This window comes from Choloepus didactylus, chromosome 8 (genome assembly GCF_015220235.1).
Source record: "Choloepus didactylus isolate mChoDid1 chromosome 8, mChoDid1.pri, whole genome shotgun sequence".
NCBI classification, from domain to species: domain Eukaryota; kingdom Metazoa; phylum Chordata; class Mammalia; order Pilosa; family Megalonychidae; genus Choloepus; species Choloepus didactylus.
Genome location: NC_051314.1, coordinates 125,648,868 through 125,667,568, shown reverse-complemented (window position 1 = coordinate 125,667,568; position 18,701 = coordinate 125,648,868). Strand labels below are relative to the sequence as shown.

The window sequence follows — 18,701 nt, the reverse complement described above, 5'->3', positions numbered from 1 at the left end:
GTAGCGTGAGATTTTGAGTGCCAGTCTTCGCTTTGAGACCTCCAACCTCAGAGACAAATAATTTTATTTTAAAAAATTATCATGACTTATTACGCTATTTTGTACAAAACCAGGTGGAGACGGAGTTATGACGGGTTCTCCTGAGGCGAAAGAGCTGGTAGTCATTATTGGTTGACGGAGTTTTCAATCACTACACACTATTCCTCCCAAACGCCACCTCATTGGATAGCTCCTTTTCAAATAACAAGAAGACAACTGCCCTTCTATTTTCCCATTGGACAAGTCCCCTGGAAAGTTTCTGGGATTGATTGGTTTACATAACCGTCAGTTTTTGCTCTTCAGTAGAAGGCACGCGAAGGGACTGTAGGAGTCCCAGAGTCGCAGCAGCCGAAGCTCTCGGGTCCGCCTCGTTGCTCTACCAGCGCTCGCATCCTGGGAGAGTGGGGTTGGTTCTTTCGACTTATCAATTGCACTAGAAGCGCTTTCCACTGGCTTTGGTCAAGAGTAGGGCAAGGGGCGGAGCACTAGTAGACAGGCTCCGCCCAACTGCTATTCTCGCGCGTCTTCCCTTCAGCGCATGCACTTAACGAGTCGTGCTCATTGGACGGGAAGGGCAGGGGGTGGGGGACAGGCACGGTGCGTGCCGCTGTGCGTGGAAGAGCTGCTGCCGGTGTCATGGCGGAGCTGAGTGAGGAGGCGCTGCTGTCAGTATTACCGACGATCCGAGTTCCTAAGGCTGGAGACCGGGTCCACAAAGACGAGTGCGCCTTCTCCTTCGACACACCGGTAAGCCCACTCCCCAAGCCCGCAGCGAGCACGACTTCCTTCCATCTCCCTGGTCATTCTGCCGGGGCCTGCAAGGCTTAGCTACCGCCTCCCCGTGATGCATCATGGGACTTGTAGTTTCTCACGCTCTTCGCCCCCGTTGCTTTTCATTAGCTGGGGCTGTCGTGTGACTACCCGCCCCGGAAGCCGCCGCGTTCAACTCGCCCGCGCCCTGCCACGTAGAGCACTGTGGGGATTGTGGTCGCTCACTCACTTCTTTGCCATTCTAAGCTAAGGGAGCTACAGGACCGTCGGACTACATCCCCCAAGTGGATCCCTGCGAATCCCTGGGTGTTGGCCGTGCCTGTCGCGCATGGCTCTCCGGGTTTTGTAGTCTCGTGTGGGAGGGATGGGGGCTATCCCCCTCCATTCTAGACCCGGGATAGAAGGTGGGGACTGCGAGTCCTAGGTAGCCAGTAGTCGGGAAGTGGGCTATAAAGAAGGCCGTTTCTGAGGAAGGCCGAGTTAGGGAGCCTTCACCCATGGTTAATACAGACGGGACGGGAAGGTGGGTGATTGGTGGTAGGAAGGGAAGGAAAGAAGAGAGGAGAGCGCTCGTCATTTCTTCTTTGTGATGAACTATGGCCGCGGCCCCCGCCCTTTTTCCACCTATCATGGACAGCAGAGAGAACCTTATTTTAATATTCCCAGAAGAATTGGTTTCTTTCCTGGGGGATGCTAAGAACCCTTTCCCATCCCGGCTCCCACTCCTGACTAGTTAGACAAAGCCACCACCCACACCATGCTTCACGTTTTGTAGGCTCCACCCTGTGCCTCCCTTCCTGCAGTTCTGCCTTTCTGTGTCACCCTCAAGCAGAGACAAGCCTCGGGCCAGGCCAGAGCCTGAACTGAGAGGGCAGCAGCCTGGTTGGGATCCGCCCCCCCCCTCACCAGCCCTCCCCGTAAGCCGCTACTGGGCCCTGCCAAGTGTGTTCAGCCAGACCAGCTCATGGCCAGAAAACTGCAAGTCAGAGAGGAGAAGCTTCATTAATGCATCATCAGTGCTGAGTATAGCAGCATGATCTAAGGCTCAGTTCAGGATCATCACTGTGATTTGTGGTTTGCTTGATTTGCTAGGCTTCGATCTGGACCTCAGATCATATGCTGCTTCTTTGAAGTCTGGCTTTGGCAGAGGTAAAAGAGGACTCCTCAGAGTAGAGCTCCAGGGTGCCCAGTCCTTGGTGAAATGAACATCTTTTATTTCCAACAGCTCACTGCAGAGCTCCCACATTCCTCCCAATTTATCCAATGCATGGATTGCTGAAGCACCATCCTTCTCAGGAGAGAAAGGTTTTACTTAATTTCCTGCAAATGGTAGAAGTCAGTGGGTCTCTCATTACACCACTATTCGCTCTTGAGTAACTGCTTTGAATAATCCAAAAGGGGTTTTTGTAATTTTCTGACACTTTTCTTCTTTCACCACAAGTCAAGAGGATTCCAGTGGCCCTAGTTGCATTGTTAACCAACTTCCACCATAATTGATTATCTTCAAATTGAGTTGATCTGGAAGGGAACTTAGGTGACCTCCCTGGTGGGAAGTGTATTGTTTGTTCATGAACACTGCAGTCCATACTGTTCTTGGGAGTGGTACAGAGCTATCTATGGGACTAAGAACTGCCTTAGACAGTGCCCTATTTTTAATATCACAACAGAGAATTTTTCAAGGCCACCGAAGCTTTTGTTTTATGAAGAAAATGTCTATTGTTGATCAAAGCCTTGGATCTGAGGGAAGACCTTGTTATTGTCTCCACTTTCCTCCACCTTCTCCATCTCTCTGTTTACAAAGGAACTGGTGATATATTCACATACCATACAATCATCTACAGTGTACAATCAACTGCTCACAGTACCATCATATAGTTGTGCATTCATCACCACAATCTATTTTTGACCACTTTCCTTACACCAGAAAGAATCAGAATAAGAATATGAAATAAAACTAAAAAAGAACACCCAAATCATTCCCCCCATTCCACCCTACTCTTCATTCAGTCTTTGTCCCCATTCTTCTGCTCATCCATCCATACACTGGATAAAGGGAGTGCGATCCACAAGTTTTTCACAATCACACTGTCCCCCCTTGTAAGCTACACTGTTATACAATTGTCTTCAAGAGGCAAGGCCACTGGGTTGGAGTTTGATAATTTCAGATATTTACTTCTAGCTATTCCAATACATTAAAACCTAAAATGTGTTATCTATATTGTGTGTAAGAGTGTCCAACCGCATGACCCCTCAACTCCATTTGCAATCTCTCAGCCACTGAAGCTTTATTTTGTTTCATTTCACATCCCCCTTTTGGTCAAGAAGATGTTCTCAGTCCCACGATGCCTGGTCCAGATTCATCCCCGGGAATCATAGCCTGTGTTGCCAGGGAGATTAGGAACTGGTGAACTTTTCAGCCTTAGGGAAAGCCCATCCACCCTCTGGCAGTTGTGATTCAGGGTGGATACTTCTCTTTCCCCGTATTCTTCCTGGGTTGTGTGTGTTTCAGGTGTCTTAGCAAGTGTTGCTAGATTGTTCTAGGAAAGGGATGGTACTGAAACTGTAGATGGATAGGGCTTCAGTGGGTTTCTTAGTTATTGGTCAGAGGGGAGGGAGCGGGCAAGATGGTGGCTAGGGAATGTCGGACTTCATTTTCCTGCTAAACCAGATCCAGGTTGAGCTGTGTGGCCCAAAAAAGCCATTGTTCCCCTGGAGTGAGGCTTCAGCAGGAGAGGAGAGAAAAGGCTCACAGCGTGGACCAGGGCTTGGCCATGTAGTGGAGTGTGGTGGAGGAAAGATCTGGCCTAGCTCTAGAGTTAGGCCTCCCATTCATGTGCTGGATCTCTGCTCTTCTAGGCTGGAAGGTTTTCTGGATCACAGAGATCAGATAGGGTTTGTCTTAAGTGTTCCTGGTTTAAGTTCAGTGGCTGACATTTTAGGTTTTAATGTATTGGAATAGCTAGAAGTAAATACCTGAAATTATCAGACTCCAACCCAGTGGTCTTGCCTCTTGAAGACAATTGTATAACAGTATAGCTTACAAGGGGTGACGCATGATTGTGAAAAACTTGTGGATCGCACTCCCTTTATCCAATGTATGGATGGATGAGTAGAAGAATGGGGACAAAGACTGAATGAAGAGTAGGGTGGGATGAGGGGAATGATTTGGTTGTTCTTTTTTACTTTTATTTCTTATTCTTATAAGGATCTTTTCCCTCTGAGTGTAATCCCTGGCACTGACAGTCCACAGCATTTAATCCCCATTTACTTTCCAGATCTCTTGGCCCCAGGAAAGAGGTGAAGGGAGTTCTCTGCATTTGATTGGAGGGCTCCAAAGCTCAAAGAAGGAGCAAGAGGGAAGATGAATGATGACTGACAGGTCTTCTTCAGCTCCCTGGTGTGCTTGTTGGCTCTTAACAGAGTAACGGGAAGAAGTGGAGAGAACCTTAGCCATGTACCAGGTCCCACGAGGCTAAATAACTTGCAAAGACCCCTTTTTTCTGGGGTTCAGGAGTTTCTGACCCCGGGTCTTTGGTTCCCCACCTGGCCAGGTTTCACCCTCCTTGTGTGTCCTCCCTGTCTCTTGCCCTGCAGGAGTCTGAGGGTGGCCTCTACATCTGCATGAACACATTCCTGGGCTTCGGGAAACAGTATGTGGAGAGGCACTACAACAAGACAGGCCAGCGGGTCTACCTGCACCTCCGACGGATGCGACGCCCGGTAGGGGCAGGGGCTGGAGCAAGGGTAGGAGCATGGGCAGGGCAGACACCCTCCACAGGGCACCCTGTTTCAAATCTCTGTTCCATTCTGACCTCCTATTGGCCTATTCTCCTTTTACCTATTTTTATTTGTGTCATTAAAACTCGGCTCATATGTTCTTTAGCTCCATTCTCTTCCTGGATTAACCCACCCCATCCTCTCTGGCCTCCCCATTTGTCCCTTCCCTGGTGCCTGTTGCTGATCCTGCCTTTCCTGTCTCGTTACAGAAAGAGGAGGACCCCAGTACAGGCACTGGAGACCCTCCCCGTAAGAAGCCCACTCGGCTGGCTATTGGTGAGCTCCACTGCAGTGTTGTTCTTCTCTCTGAGTTGGTCTTTCCTGCTCTCAGTGGTACCAGGAAAGGCCTGAAAGAATTGGCCTGATTAGTGGTCCCAGGGCCCTGGAGGGGACAAAGTAAAACGCTGCATCAGAGCAGGGACACTGACCTATGGGGGTTGCCCTACTCTTCCTTTTCTTCCCTATCCCACCAGGTATGGAAGGCGGGTTTGACCTCACCGAGGACAAGTTTGAATACGATGAAGACGTGAAGATTGTCATTTTGCCAGATTACCTGGAGATTGCCCGGGATGGGTTGGGGGGGCTGCCTGACATTGTCAGAGATCGGGTATGAACACCTTCACGCCCTGCCAAGGATTCTAGGGCCAGCTGGGCTGGAGGAGCATTGTGTTGGGCAAGCACTGACAAAGGGCAAGAGGGGAGAAGGCCACGTGGGATTGGGGTTGGATACCATCTCTGACCCTCTGCTTCCCCCAGGTGGCCAGTGCAGTGGAGGCCCTATTGTCAGCAGACTCAGCCTCCCGCAAGCAGGAGGTGCAGGCCTGGGATGGGGAAGTACGGCAGGTGTCTAAGCATGCCTTCAACCTCAAGCAGCTGGACAACCCTGCTCGAATCCCTCCCTGGTGAGGCCTGCCTGTCCCCCTGCTCCTGGGGGATCTGGTGGGAGAGAGGGAAGGGAGCAGGGCAGTGAAGAGGTTTGGGGGAAGATGGGAGGGATCTTGGGACTGGCAGGGGCCTGCAGAGCCCCCTCTCTCTACCACTCTGTGTACCCCCAACTCACATCTTAGCTAATTTTCTTCTCCCTGGGTCAGTGGCTGGAAGTGCTCCAAGTGTGACATGAGAGAGAACCTGTGGCTCAACCTGACAGATGGCGCCATCCTCTGTGGCCGACGCTACTTTGATGGCAGTGGAGGCAACAATCATGCTGTGGAGTACTACAGGGAGACGGGCTACCCACTGGCTGTCAAGCTGGGCACCATCACGCCCGATGGGGCTGGTAATACCCTCTTCCACCTCCTCCTCCACATAGTAATTTTATGTGCCATGAATTGTATGTGAATACATCCTCTTGGTAAAAAATGAAAATACTGCAGTTGAGACTAAATCTACAATTAACCACCCCCGAATCCTAGTTCCCTTCTAGAGGTAACCACTATTTTCTGTTTAGTGAGTATTCTTCCAATCCCATCTAGTCCCTTATCCAACAGGAATAGAATCATAATTAATTCCAGCCCTCACCGTGTTTCACCGCATCTTCTGACGGTCAACCCCAGAACGGCTCTCAACCTCACTGATGTTCAGAGCAGCTGGGGGGGTTACCCTTACAGGCTAGCCCCTCTGTCCCACCAAGGCCCCTTCAGGGCAGCTGTGGGATAGGTGACCAGGAGAGTCCTGAGCCATGCCCCACTCGCCCAACACTGTTCCTGCTTGTGCCTTAGATGTGTACTCATATGACGAGGATGACATGGTCCTGGACCCCAACCTGGCTGAGCACCTGTCCCACTTTGGCATCGACATGCTGAAGATGCAGAAGGTGAGACCTCTTCAGATTGAAATTCTAATCATTGCCTGTAGGAGGCCTTTCTGCCTCACCTGAAGCTGAGATAGGGCTTCGGAGAGAGCTATACAGTTCACCATGTCCCCAAGGATATGTGGGCTTCCTTTGAAGTACTTTCTAGAGTCACTTATTCATTCACCAAATACTCACTGAGTATCTACTATGTGCCAGTCACATAGACCACATAAGACAGGCATGGTCCCTGCTTTCGTCGTCTTGGTTATTCTGGAGAGAAAGGCAGACATTGGTCACACACACAATAAAGTGAAAATTACAGACTGGGTGCAATAGGTATCATGAATGAGAGGTATAGATGTTGCAACAATTTCTAGCAGGGGACCTGGCCTAGTCTAGAGGATCAGGGAAGTTTCCCTGAGCAAGTGATGTTTGAATGAGGATCTGAAGGATAAGGAAGGACAACTTTGGGATGGAAATAACATTCCAGGTAGAGGGAATGGGGCTGATCTCACTCCTGTCATTCCCTCATTCAGGCAGAGGCCTGATGACTAACGGGCCTCTGGAAGTGTTGCCTGTGGTCTTCTGGAACATGGGCTAAATGGTACCTACCAGGCCTCCCAGGCTGAGCCCACAAGTTGACAATTTCTAGGCTCCAGCTGGGTGCATTACTAGAGACCTGTGAGAGGTCAGTGTAAAAAAATACGTTGTTTCTTGTCCAATCTAACGTCCCCCTTACCATGCAGACGGACAAGACAATGACTGAGTTGGAGATAGATATGAACCAGCGGATCGGCGAATGGGAGCTGATCCAGGAGTCAAGTGTGCCACTTAAGCCCCTGTTCGGGCCTGGCTACACAGGCATCCGGAATCTGGGTAATAGCTGCTACCTCAACTCCGTGGTCCAGGTGCTCTTCAGCATCCCCGATTTCCAGAGGAAGTGAGTAGCGCCCCTCCCGTACTGGCCCCCTAGCTCTGCGTCCCTAACATCCCCGGCTCCTCCCTGGTCACCAGCCACTGGGCACACTGTGCCTTCAGCGGCCCTTAGTGCCTTTGCGTTTTATTCCATCTCAGAATAGTTCCTCTTAGACTGTGGCTGGTGTACTATGAGAGGAGCAAGTTCTATAACTGGACCACCAGCACCCAGACAACCCAAATCCCACTGCAGAGCAGAACACCAAATCCCAGGGCTCTCCTGTGGCCTCCTCCCTGGCTCAGGGGTTAGCAGGTGGTCTTTATTTTAGGCCAGTGACATCAGAGGAGCACCTAATATGGGACATGTAGCACTTGGGGGAAAGGGGAAGGTTTGGGACACTAAAGTAAAAGAAAAGCAAATTCTTAGCATAAATGAGTTTACTGTCTAATTGGGAGGGACCTAATGCGTATGTGAAAACCTAGAATTCTGTTCAGTAAACTATGAGCCGTATCCTAATCTCAGGCTGCCTTCTCCCTTCCCTGGCTCCATCCTGGGGAGGAGGTAGGGAAAGAATGCCTCAGAGCACACTGCCCTTGACATAGTTGAGAAGAGGGAAAGGGCAGGTTGCTGGGAAGATGTGGGATCCAAGGTTCAACCACCAGTAACTCCCCACTCTGGGGAGAACCTATTCATTGAAGTTAGTAGATAACTCCCTTTCCTTGTCCTCTGAGCCCAGGCCAAAGCCCCTCCAATTATCCTTCGCTTGGCTCTTAGGTATGTTGATAAGCTGGAGAAGATCTTCCAGAATGCCCCAGCAGACCCTACCCAGGACTTCAGCACCCAAGTGTACGTAGCCAGCCCCTACGTGCGGTGATTAGAGAGCCTCACTTGCAGCTATGTGCACTCCTTCTTCTCCATGACTACCTGGGGTGGGCAGCAGTTTAGCCCCATGGCCCATCATAAGCTTTCTTACAAGCTTCCTGCCTTTTGTGCTTGTTTTCTGCCTTGAGCTGGGTTCCTGTGGAAACTAAGATTTTTCACAGCTTAGGGAGTTGAATAAAGAGGGCCATGAGCAGAGTTGAGGAGTTGGGGAGGCAGGATAAAAATAGATGTCAGAGGGTCAATAGCATTTAGTTGACTGAAGCTAAATGGCTCTCTTGGATGTCATCGCAGGGCCAAGCTGGGCCATGGCCTTCTCTCTGGAGAGTATTCTAAGCCAGCACCAGATTCAGGCGATGGGGAGCAGATTCCAGAACAGAAGGTCAGTCTGGGATTCTACTTCTTTCGTTATGGAGAAACTAAGGTCCAGGTGATATCTGAAGAATGCCATTTAGTGGCCTTTGAGCCCCAGCTGAGTCCCTTCCCTGGCTTTGCCTAGGAAATCCAAGATGGCATTGCCCCTCGGATGTTCAAGGCCCTCGTTGGCAAGGGCCACCCTGAGTTCTCCACCAACCGGCAACAGGATGCCCAGGAGTTCTTCCTTCACCTTATCAACATGGTGGAGGTGAGGACTTGGAAGATGGCAAGGGGGAGGCTCCTTCACACTCCTCTGTCTACCTTCAGTTCACTCTCTTCTCTCTCCTGCCCTCTGTCCGCCCCAACCCAGCCGCACTCCCATACCCTGACAGTGTATGTGCACTGAGCCTTCCCAGGGAGTAGCGTTTGCAACCAAAGAGGATAGTAAAGGCAATGGTCTTGCCCTTGATGAGCTTGCAGCCTAATTAAGGATACACTCAAAACAATATGAGAATACTTACTGTTCATAAAGAAACACAGTAGCACATTCCAGACAAGTCCCATAGTGCTTGATGGGACCAGAGTCAGGGAGCGGGGTTAATTGGGGGAAAGCTTGTACTCTTGCATCACCCTACCCTTTAGTGGTAGTCTCCCTTCTATTCTTCTCTCTCCCTAACTCCTAATGAACCTTCTAGGCCCCCCTTCCATGCCAGATATCCCCACTCTGCCTCTTTCCCATAGAGGAATTGCCGGAGCTCTGAAAACCCTAATGAAGTGTTCCGCTTCTTGGTGGAGGAAAAGATCAAGTGCCTGGCCACCGAGAAGGTTAAGTACACCCAGCGAGTTGACTACATCATGCAACTGCCCGTGCCCATGGATGCAGCTCTTAACAAAGGTAAGTTGCTTGGTCAGCAAGGCTGGGTGTGGTTGGAAGCTAAGGCCTCTGAGGTGTGCCTGGGCACCTACAGGACCAGCACCCTGGGCGGGCCAGCCCATGGTGTGCCCTGCTCCACCCCCTGGAGGATATACCCACTGGGGGGTGGGTAGGATTCACCCTGCTCTCAGCTTGTTAGCAGAGCTATGTGGAGAAGGAGAGGCCAGCTTACATGCACACCTGTGTCTAGTGGGCTTTGGGAGGGTAGAGGAGCTGGAGTTGTTGTGGACAGAGAGCCAGTGGGGCAAGGCTCAGGAAGGAAAGAGGCAGCACCCTCTGAAGGGTCTACCCATCAATTCTATCACCAGAGGAGCTTCTGGAGTATGAGGAGAAGAAGCGGCAAGCTGAAGAGGAGAAGCTGCCACTGCCAGAACTTGTTCGGGCCCAGGTGCCCTTCAGCTCCTGCCTGGAGGCCTACGGGGCCCCTGAGCAGGTGGATGACTTCTGGAGCACGGCCCTGCAGGCCAAGTCCGTCGCCGTAAAGTAAGTCCGTTGATCTTGTCCTAAGGCTTCGGACCTGTGTAAGAAAGATAACTTTTGGCCTCTTTGCCCTTCTTTCACCCCTTTGTGGTTGTAATCTCAGGGATGAATCCATTGGGGCAGGTAATCGGCCAAGAGGGAACTGAGAGGCCTTAGCAAGAGTAGACACCAGTGACTACTGCATCTGTTACCATGTCCTGCCCCCTCTCCGTTTCTTCCATGGTGCAGGGCTTGCGTTCTCAGGCGCCCTCTCTTCACTCACTCCCTCGGGCGTGGCAGAGCACAGGCACTTAGAGTAGCCATTGCAGATAGTATTTCGATCTCCAGCAAATGGTCTTACTTTTTGCCTAGCCATGTCATTGGCACAGGCTTTAAGATCAGAAAGAGTCCTTTGGTCTGAAGGGAATTCACCTACCCGCCCCTTTGCCGCTCCTGTCAGTGAAGCAGCCTTCCTCCTCCAGGAAGCCTTCTGCAGCTCCTTGCCTGCAGAGGCCCTGTCCCTGCCCAGGGGGAGACAAGAATGTGAAACATCTTCTGGGCTATGGGTCTTCTTTCCAGGAGAGGCTGAGCCCCAGGGTGGGGGTCTCAGGAGAGAACCTTGGGAGATTCTCGGGGTACCAGGACATTCTCTCTTCCCTAGGACAACACGGTTTGCCTCATTCCCTGACTACCTGGTCATCCAGATCAAGAAGTTCACCTTCGGCTTAGACTGGGTGCCCAAGAAACTGGGTATGGTGGCTGGGACAAGGGAGGTGAAGCAGAAAAAGTGCTAGGACCAGAAGGGACCTTAACACATGTAAACCAACCTTTCTTTGGTTTTGCAGTTACGATTTGCAATCAAAAGTGACTTTCATGGTTTTATCTTCATAATAGGTTTCATTTTGATAATCTCGAAACAACTGGCATGGGTCTTACAGACTCCTGACAACTGTAATTTGAGAACTTCTAATTTAACTTCATTTTCTGGATGAGGAAGTTGAGATCCACAGAAGTATCAAATTCTGTTGCACACATTGGAGGCCCCCTTCCTTGTCTGTAGCTCATCATGGTAGATCCAGCGCTAGAATCCAGGCCTCCTGACTCCCAGACCCACTGCTATTTTCATTACACTGGGGCTCCTCAGATTGTTCTGCTCTTAGCAGCTGCTTGTCACAGAGCAATTCCACGAGTAGGGCGGGGGCTTGAGATTCCCCCAAAGTGCTTTTATAGGGAGGGCCTCAGAGAGCATCTGAGGTGACCATTTTCCTGCTGTTCCAATTGCAGATGTGTTGATTGAGATGCCAGAGGAACTCGACATCTCCCAGTTGAGGGGTACAGGGCTGCAGCCCGGAGAGGAGGAGCTGCCTGACATTGCCCCACCCCTGGTCACTCCGGATGAACCCAAAGGTAGCCTTGGTTTCTATGGCAACGAAGACGAAGACTCCTTCTGCTCCCCTCACTTCTCTTCTCCGACATGTTAGTGCCTCTTTTTCCTGCCTGTCTTCTCTCCTTTGTGATGGGAGCCTTCCCTGCCGTGCCACCCCCTGGCCGTGTCCTTTGTGTTTCTCCTGTCCTCCCTTTTAAATTTCCTCTGCCCGCTTTTGATGGATCTGGGGACCAACTGGAGCACTCTGGGCCCCACACTCTGTGTGGATGGCAGTAGCACTGGCTAATTGCCTCTCCACCTTGTTACCTCCTGAGACCAGGGGTCGGGTAGGCAGCATATCACGGTCCAGAAACAGGACCCGTTTTGTGAGAATGGGGAGGGAAGGGGATAAGTAGGGGATCTTGAGCCTCAATTCTGTGCCTTTAGAATACTGGACTCTCATTCTTTTTTGTGGTCATTTTAGTTAGTTAGAGAAAAATGCACAGAATGGGTGGTTGGGAAAGGGCTGGGGGGCTGGACTGTGGGAGGGAGGAGGGCAGGTGGTGCCCCGAGGAGTCAGGTCACTGTGCCCACAATTCCCTGCCCCCAGCACCCATGTTGGATGAATCGGTCATCATCCAGCTGGTGGAGATGGGCTTCCCGATGGATGCCTGCCGGAAAGCCGTCTACTACACGGGCAACAGTGGGGCTGAGGCGGCCATGAACTGGGTCATGTCACACATGGACGATCCCGGTAGGTAGGGACGGGCGGCCGGGTGGGGGCTGGGCTGCCATCACCCTGCCCAACACACATCCACCCTTCGCATCCTGACAGATTTTGCCAACCCCCTCATCCTGCCTGGCTCCAGCGGGCCCGGCTCCACGAGTGCAGCCGCTGATCCCCCACCTGAGGACTGCGTGAGCACCATCGTTTCCATGGGCTTCTCCCGGGACCAGGCCCTGAAGGCTCTGCGGGCCACGGTACGGGCTGTTCCATCTGAGGACTTGGGGCCTTGGGGACAGAGAAGGTGGAAGTGAGATTCCATCCTCTGTGAATCAGGATGACAGACGGGGTATCCAGGGCTGGGGCACTGCTCTTTGGCGGCTGTGATGACCGGAGCTCAGGCCCCAGAAGTTGTTAGAAAAAGTAATGCTCCTCTCCTCTTCAAGAATAATAGCTTAGAACGGGCTGTGGACTGGATCTTCAGTCACATTGATGACCTGGATGCCGAAGCCGCCATGGACATCTCAGAGGGCCGCTCAGCTGCCGACTCCATCTCTGAATCTGTGCCGGTGGGACCCAAAGTCCGGGACGGGCCTGGAAGTGAGTGTCCCTGGGAAACAGGCCAGGCCTGGTGGAATTGAGCTAGTTCATTACTTCAGATCCCTCCTTCCCAGGCAACTCTGCTTTCCTCAAGGATCAGAGGGGTCACATACTTCCTTCCACTAACGTGACTTTCGAGGATGGGACCCTAGGAGGCTGAGATAGCCTTTTGACTCAATATATGCCCACGTTCCCTGAAACTCATGTTTGACTTTAAACTATTAGATGTGTCTTTGGACTGGCACTAAAGGATTCTGCTCCCATTTTCTTCTCTGCCCTCTCTCTCCTTCCCTAGAGTATCAGCTCTTTGCCTTCATTAGTCACATGGGCACCTCTACCATGTGTGGTCACTACGTCTGCCACATCAAGAAGGAGGGCAGGTGAGGGGCTGGCCGGGTGCATTTCGCATTGGGAAGTGGTGGCGGGAATGAGGAAGGGTACTCTGGGAGTCTTCAGAACATTTGTGGAAGAAGGTAAAGGACTGCCCGGTACGGGGCCCAAACACACCAGAGATTGAGAATGCTTACAGCAAGGGGTCAGCAAGCTACAGCCTAAGGGCCAAGTCCAGCCACTGGCTTTGGTGAATCAAGTTTTATTGGAACACAGCCACATTTACTTGTTTTATGTACTGTCTATGGTTGTTTTCATCCTGCAACAGGAAATTGAGTAGTTGTGTTGGAGACCATATACCTGCAAAACCTAAAATATTTACTCTCTGGCCCTTTACAAAAAGTTCTGCTGGCCCCTGCCTTACAGGAATGGATTGGGGGTTGGGAGGTGGTGGTAAAGATTTTGGAGGATCTGAAGACCCAGAGTAGGGGAAATGGCCCCCGTGGTAGGATTGGGATGCTCCCTGCAAACAGGTAGCAGGTAGACTGTAGGTTTGGGGGCCCAGGCAGACAATATTGGGAACCTTTGCCCCAGAATCACCAGGATCAACCCTAGGGTTTATGTCTGAGGGACTCAGTTGATGCAACTTGGAATGCCCAGTTAGTGCAGCCTTTTCTGTTGCTTTCTCCGCTTCCCCAGATGGGTGATCTACAACGACCAAAAAGTGTGTGCCTCTGAGAAGCCGCCCAAGGACCTGGGCTACATCTACTTCTACCAGAGGGTGGCCAGCTAAGAGCCTGCCCTCACCCCTTACCACGGAGGGCAGGGGACAGCCCACCCGGCATGAGAGAGACTGACGGATGGACCTCAGCTCCCTGCTTTGTACCCTTTTTCTTTGTGTCCCCGGCAGCAGGGAAGAAGTTGGAGGCCATGGAAGAATGGCCAAGCAAAGGGGTGGGGCACTCTATAAGACTTTGGGGACAGAGCGGGAAGGGGAAGGGAGGGGCCGACTGCCTGTCTGTAAGGAGACTTCGTTGCTTCCCACCCCTTTAATCCACAGTGCTCTGCTTCTCTGTGTAACCTTGCCCAGCCCCCTGGTGTGGAGGAGGAGGTCTTATTTGTGTGCGTGTGTGGGTGTAGCTTTGTGCATCCTCTTCAGGGGAGGGAGTGTCTGTGCCCCCCTCCCCCTCTGTATTTGCTCCCTGTGTGGGTGGGCGAAGGAGGGGTATGAGGGAAGTGGGGACCCTCCCCACTCTCCTGCCTCAGTCTTTTTCCTGCCCTGTCTCTTCCCTGTCCTCTGGAAAATGCCAAAATACACGATGTGAATAAAAGTACAATGGCTAACTTGCATCCGGCTTGTTACCTTGGCAGCAACTCACCTTTCTGGGGCTAGCTGTCCCCTTACCCTCTCCATAGGCAATTCTCTAATTTTCACTTGTCCTAGAGCTCTTGGGAAATCAGTGTGAATTGGGGATGGAGCAGAGGAGGTCACTTGTGAGGTCACTTGTGGCAGTAAAGGAGATCCGAGGGGTGGGGCAGGAGCTGAAAGAAGCTGAGTGAGGTTGTCAGATCAGGGAGAGTGGAGTGGGGTGACAGAAATGCAGCACACAGAGCAAAGGAAAGGAGGAGCAAAGCCCTTCCTCCCAAGCTGTCACACCGAACGGGGGCCCAAGTGGGTATTTCTCAACTGTCCTCAATGGCTAGGGTGCCCCAGGCCCCGGGCCCGCAGTCTTGTCAGGCTTTGGCCAGCTGGATTAAAGAGTGGGGTACCGTTTGGGGGGCTTGCAGGCTTGTGGTCTGCTTCAGTTTCTCAGCTGCACAGTTTCTACTGTGCCCATGTGGACTGCCCCCTCCCCTTCTGAACCCTGTATTTGCCCATTCACTCTGGGGCCCGACTTTCCTTGGGTAGGTCAGGGGTGCCTGCTCAGCAATTGGGTGTAGCTTCTCCGATGGTGGAAGGGAGTTCTCTTTCCCTGAATTGGAGAGATGCCCCTCAGAGCTCCGACAGCCCTAGCGAGCAGGTGGCCAAGCAGTGGAGCGGCCGGCCTGCCAGCTAGCTCCACTTGGACCCACCTCAGGTCCCCCGGGGGCTGTAGTGACCGAGGGATGCCCTGAGCGCAGGGATTCACAGCTTTCTTACCTCTCCCCAATGTCAGGCAATTGAGGCCGAAGCAATTAAGCCCCCGCCCCCCTCACGCCGCTAGAACGTTGCTACAAGAAAGGGGGGAACGTCGTCAGAACCTTGCAACACCTAGAGGGCGGACAGGCGGGCGGGACCAGGGGGAAGGACTTCCAGGCAGGGGGCCGGACTAACCATGGCTGAGGAGGAGGAGAAGGCGGAGTTCTGCCTCGCTGCGCTCTATATAAGCGGGCGGTGGCAGCGGCTGCGCGGTGATACTGACCTTCAGTGTCTCCGTCCCAGCGCCATGGCGCCTTCCAGGAAATTCTTTGTGGGGGGAAACTGGAAGATGAACGGGCGAAAGAATGGTCTGGGGGACCTCATCAAAACTCTGAACGCGGCCAAGGTGCCAGCCGATACCGGTAAGCCCCAGCCGGGGAGGGCTCGGGGCCGGGGCCGGGATGGCCGCGCGTGGCAGCGCCCTCCCCGCCCTCCTCAGTCGGGTGTCCGCGTGGACCTGGATGCACCGCTGGGGGACGAGGGCCGTTGGGTGTCTGGACATCGCCCCCGCGGCGCAGTGGCCTCGCAGCCGCAGTCCCGGGGGTGTGTCGATGGGCAAAGGCAGGGCCACATTTCATGGTTCCTTGGACTCTGGGGCGGGAAAGGACTTCCTGAGTCGCCGGGAGGAAGGGGCCCCGGGACGTGTACTGGGCCGCACCAGACAGGAGCCGGCGGAAGGAGCAGAGCCTGAGACCTGTGGGCGATCGGGAGAGGCTGGCGATGCCCCCGAGTGCGGGGCAAGGCGGGAGGGAGGGCAGGCTGAGCGTGCGTGCGGGCCCCCAGCTACCTGCCCCCCTCGGCCGCCGGCTCCGTGCGCCGCCTCACGTAGCCAGACTCCTCCCCGCGCCGAGCCCCTGTCGTTCCTGGGCCACCCGGCTCTGATCGTTTATCCCTCGGCCCGTCTGGGCGACTTCTGCCTTCCGCGGAAGGGGCTGAGCTGATGCAAAGAGCCTGAGTCATTTGGAAACAAGGAGCGATCCTATAGCTTTACCCAAGGTGGAAACGGGAGAGCGCGAGGCCTCTATGAGCTAGTCAGCTTCCCGCCACCCACCGGCAAAGAGTGCTGTCCTCTGCCCTTCCCCTCCCACCCCCTAAATCACAGAACCACGGGCCCAACCAAAAGCAGCATCCCGTTGTTGGTTTATTCCCCAAAGACCCCAGTACAGACTCCAGGGATTGGCCCCTTCTCTTTTGCTAAAAATCTGCTGGGGCAGGAGAATGGGCTATATAAAAATGGGCTATTTTAAAAGGAGGCGGGCAGGGCCCCCAGAGAATGCTGAGTCTGGGAGGTGCCCATGCCCAGAATAGCCCCGGGGAAATCGGAGCCCCAGCTATTAAAGAAGCAGAGGGCAGGGCAAGGGCCGCAGCTTCTTAGGGGCACCTGGAAGGCTCCAGGAGTTGGGTGCTAGCCCAGCCGAGGCTAGGGAGTAGACAAAGGTCGTCTTGCTGGAGTGAAAAGGGGCAGGAAAGCAGAAGTGAGAAAAAGGGTGAAGGCTGGTGGCTGCGGGCAAAGAGTGGGAAGCCTGGGACCATGAAGGCTTCCTTGTGGGCTCATGCACCTGTGCCACCACCTCATCCTCAGAGGTGGTCTGTGCACCCCCCACGGCCTACATCGACTTCGCCAGGCAGAAGCTAGATGCCAAGATTGCTGTGGCTGCACAGAACTGCTACAAAGTGGCTAACGGGGCCTTTACTGGGGAGATCAGGTGAGATACAGGCCAGGTGGGAGAGGTGGGTGCAGGAGTCCTTTCCTTGATTTCCTCTGTTAAGGGGAAAGCTGCAGAGTGGACTCCCTGCTGAGCTTTTATCCCTTTCTTTAGCCCTGGCATGATCAAAGACTGTGGAGCCACGTGGGTAGTCCTGGGGCACTCTGAGAGAAGGCATGTCTTTGGAGAGTCAGATGAGGTTAGTAACCAAGGAGGGGAGCTAAGAGTTGCTTTATTCCAAGAGGGGTGTCTCACCAAGAGTGTTCCTCAACAGCTGATTGGACAGAAAGTGGCCCATGCCCTGGCAGAGGGACTCGGAGTAATCGCCTGCATTGGGGAGAAGCTGGATGAGAGGGAAGCTGGTATCACTGAGAAGGTCGTTTTTGAGCAAACCAAGGTCATCGCAGGTATCTCTGGAGAAAGGGACCTCTGCTAGCCTGGGTCATGGAGGCCCAGAGGGTGGGGTCAGATGTCCTGCAGGCTGCCTTCAGCTCCATGCCATCCAGGAAAGGGGAGGGTGAGAATCCTTGCATTCCCCCCTCTCTTGGCATCTTGCTTCTACTTGTGGTAGAGGCACCTAGAGTTCCTTAAACAGCCACCAGAGGGCAGAGGGCCCCCATCATTCCTCACATCCCGGGGAAGGTGGCTGGATAGCTCCTTCCTGTTCACTCTTCATCTCTGATCTTTGTCCTGCAGATAACGTGACCGACTGGAACAAGGTCGTCCTGGCCTATGAGCCTGTGTGGGCCATCGGTACCGGCAAGACTGCAACACCCCAACAGGTAGCAGAGCCCAGGAGCGCTGCCCTCATTCGGTCCTGCCTGGGATGGCCACGGAGACCCACCAGAGCAAACCCTGCGTGTTGTAAACAAGGCACCCCCAAGCCCAGGGTCACTTGTCCAAGCCCAGCCATTCCAGAGGCTGGCTAGGATTGGATCCCTGCTTTTCTGACCCAGATCCCCAGGCTCTTGCTCCAAAACCACACTGCCTCTCTTCCCTGGTGCCCAGTGATTTTTTCCCCTTGGGTGGGAGGCAGACAGAAAGGGTCTTTCTCAGTCGTGCTTCTGGTTCTAGGCCCAGGAAGTACATGAGAAGCTCCGGGGATGGCTGAAATCCAATGTCTCTGATGCAGTGGCTCAGAGCACCCGCATCATTTATGGAGGTGAGTGGGTTTGGCCCCAGCCCGTGTGGGTGGGTTGAGAGCCAGACTGAGCCCTCCCTAGACACAGGGTAGAGATGGAACATACCCATCCCATCCCTCATCGGTCCCTGTCTCTTCTGCCTTCCCAGGTTCTGTGACTGGTGCAACCTGCAAGGAGCTGGCAAGCCAGCCTGATGTGGATGGCTTCCTCGTGGGTGGCGCCTCCCTCAAGCCTGAATTTGTGGACATCATCAATGCTAAACAATAAGCCCATCCATTTCCCCTAGCCCCTTCCTGCTGAGCCAGGGCCCAGGCTGTCCATAACCTGATAACTGCCCCACACACATGCTTCTCACGGTGTCACCTGCCCCCCACCCCACCTCTCGTGGCCCTACTGCAACTTGATTGTTTACACCTTCCCCCTGTAATGGTTGGGACCAGGCCAATCCCTTCTCCACTTATTGGTTGGAACTAAACATGTCACCAAGGTGGCTTCTTCTTAGCTGAGAGGTGGAAGTGGGGGGTGAAGCTTGCTTGTGGGTCCCCTCTGTCCCGTGAGGGCAGGAGAAACTATTCTCCTCTTCCCCTCTCACCGTGAGACCAGGGGTGCCACCCTCTCCCATGCCAGTGCCTGTGCGTGTGTCTGTCCGTGAACAGCCCTCGAGTGGAAATAAACACCTGGCACTAAGCCTTGTAGGTTTTCCTCCTTCTTCACTGTCCTTGCCTATTCA

General features: G+C 53.3%; 2 protein-coding genes across 3 annotated transcripts; both read left to right on the top strand.

Moving 5' to 3' along the window:
• Positions 1–329: 329 nt before the first annotated feature.
• USP5 (ubiquitin specific peptidase 5) lies at positions 330–14,294 on the top strand. Of its 2 annotated transcripts, none has more exons than XM_037847538.1 (20): positions 330–786; positions 4,405–4,530; positions 4,797–4,863; positions 5,061–5,194; positions 5,344–5,489; positions 5,679–5,863; positions 6,306–6,400; positions 7,126–7,319; positions 8,070–8,141; positions 8,469–8,556; positions 8,674–8,799; positions 9,273–9,426; positions 9,774–9,948; positions 10,586–10,674; positions 11,209–11,400; positions 11,901–12,044; positions 12,126–12,271; positions 12,461–12,614; positions 12,910–12,994; positions 13,644–14,294. In XM_037847538.1, the coding sequence occupies exons 1-20, from the start codon at positions 676–678 to the stop codon at positions 13,735–13,737; spliced, it is 2,577 nt and encodes an 858-aa protein (XP_037703466.1). In that variant the 5' UTR covers positions 330–675; the 3' UTR covers positions 13,738–14,294. The 2 variants fall into 2 exon arrangements, with proteins under 2 accessions (XP_037703466.1, XP_037703467.1); XM_037847539.1 differs by having other exon boundaries at positions 332–786; positions 11,209–11,331.
• Positions 14,295–15,244: 950 nt separating this feature from the next.
• TPI1 (triosephosphate isomerase 1) lies at positions 15,245–18,658 on the top strand. Its single transcript, XM_037847683.1, has 7 exons — positions 15,245–15,485; positions 16,706–16,829; positions 16,944–17,028; positions 17,104–17,236; positions 17,526–17,611; positions 17,904–17,991; positions 18,120–18,658. The coding sequence occupies exons 1-7, from the start codon at positions 15,260–15,262 to the stop codon at positions 18,236–18,238; spliced, it is 861 nt and encodes a 286-aa protein (XP_037703611.1). The 5' UTR covers positions 15,245–15,259; the 3' UTR covers positions 18,239–18,658.
• Positions 18,659–18,701: the final 43 nt, after the last annotated feature.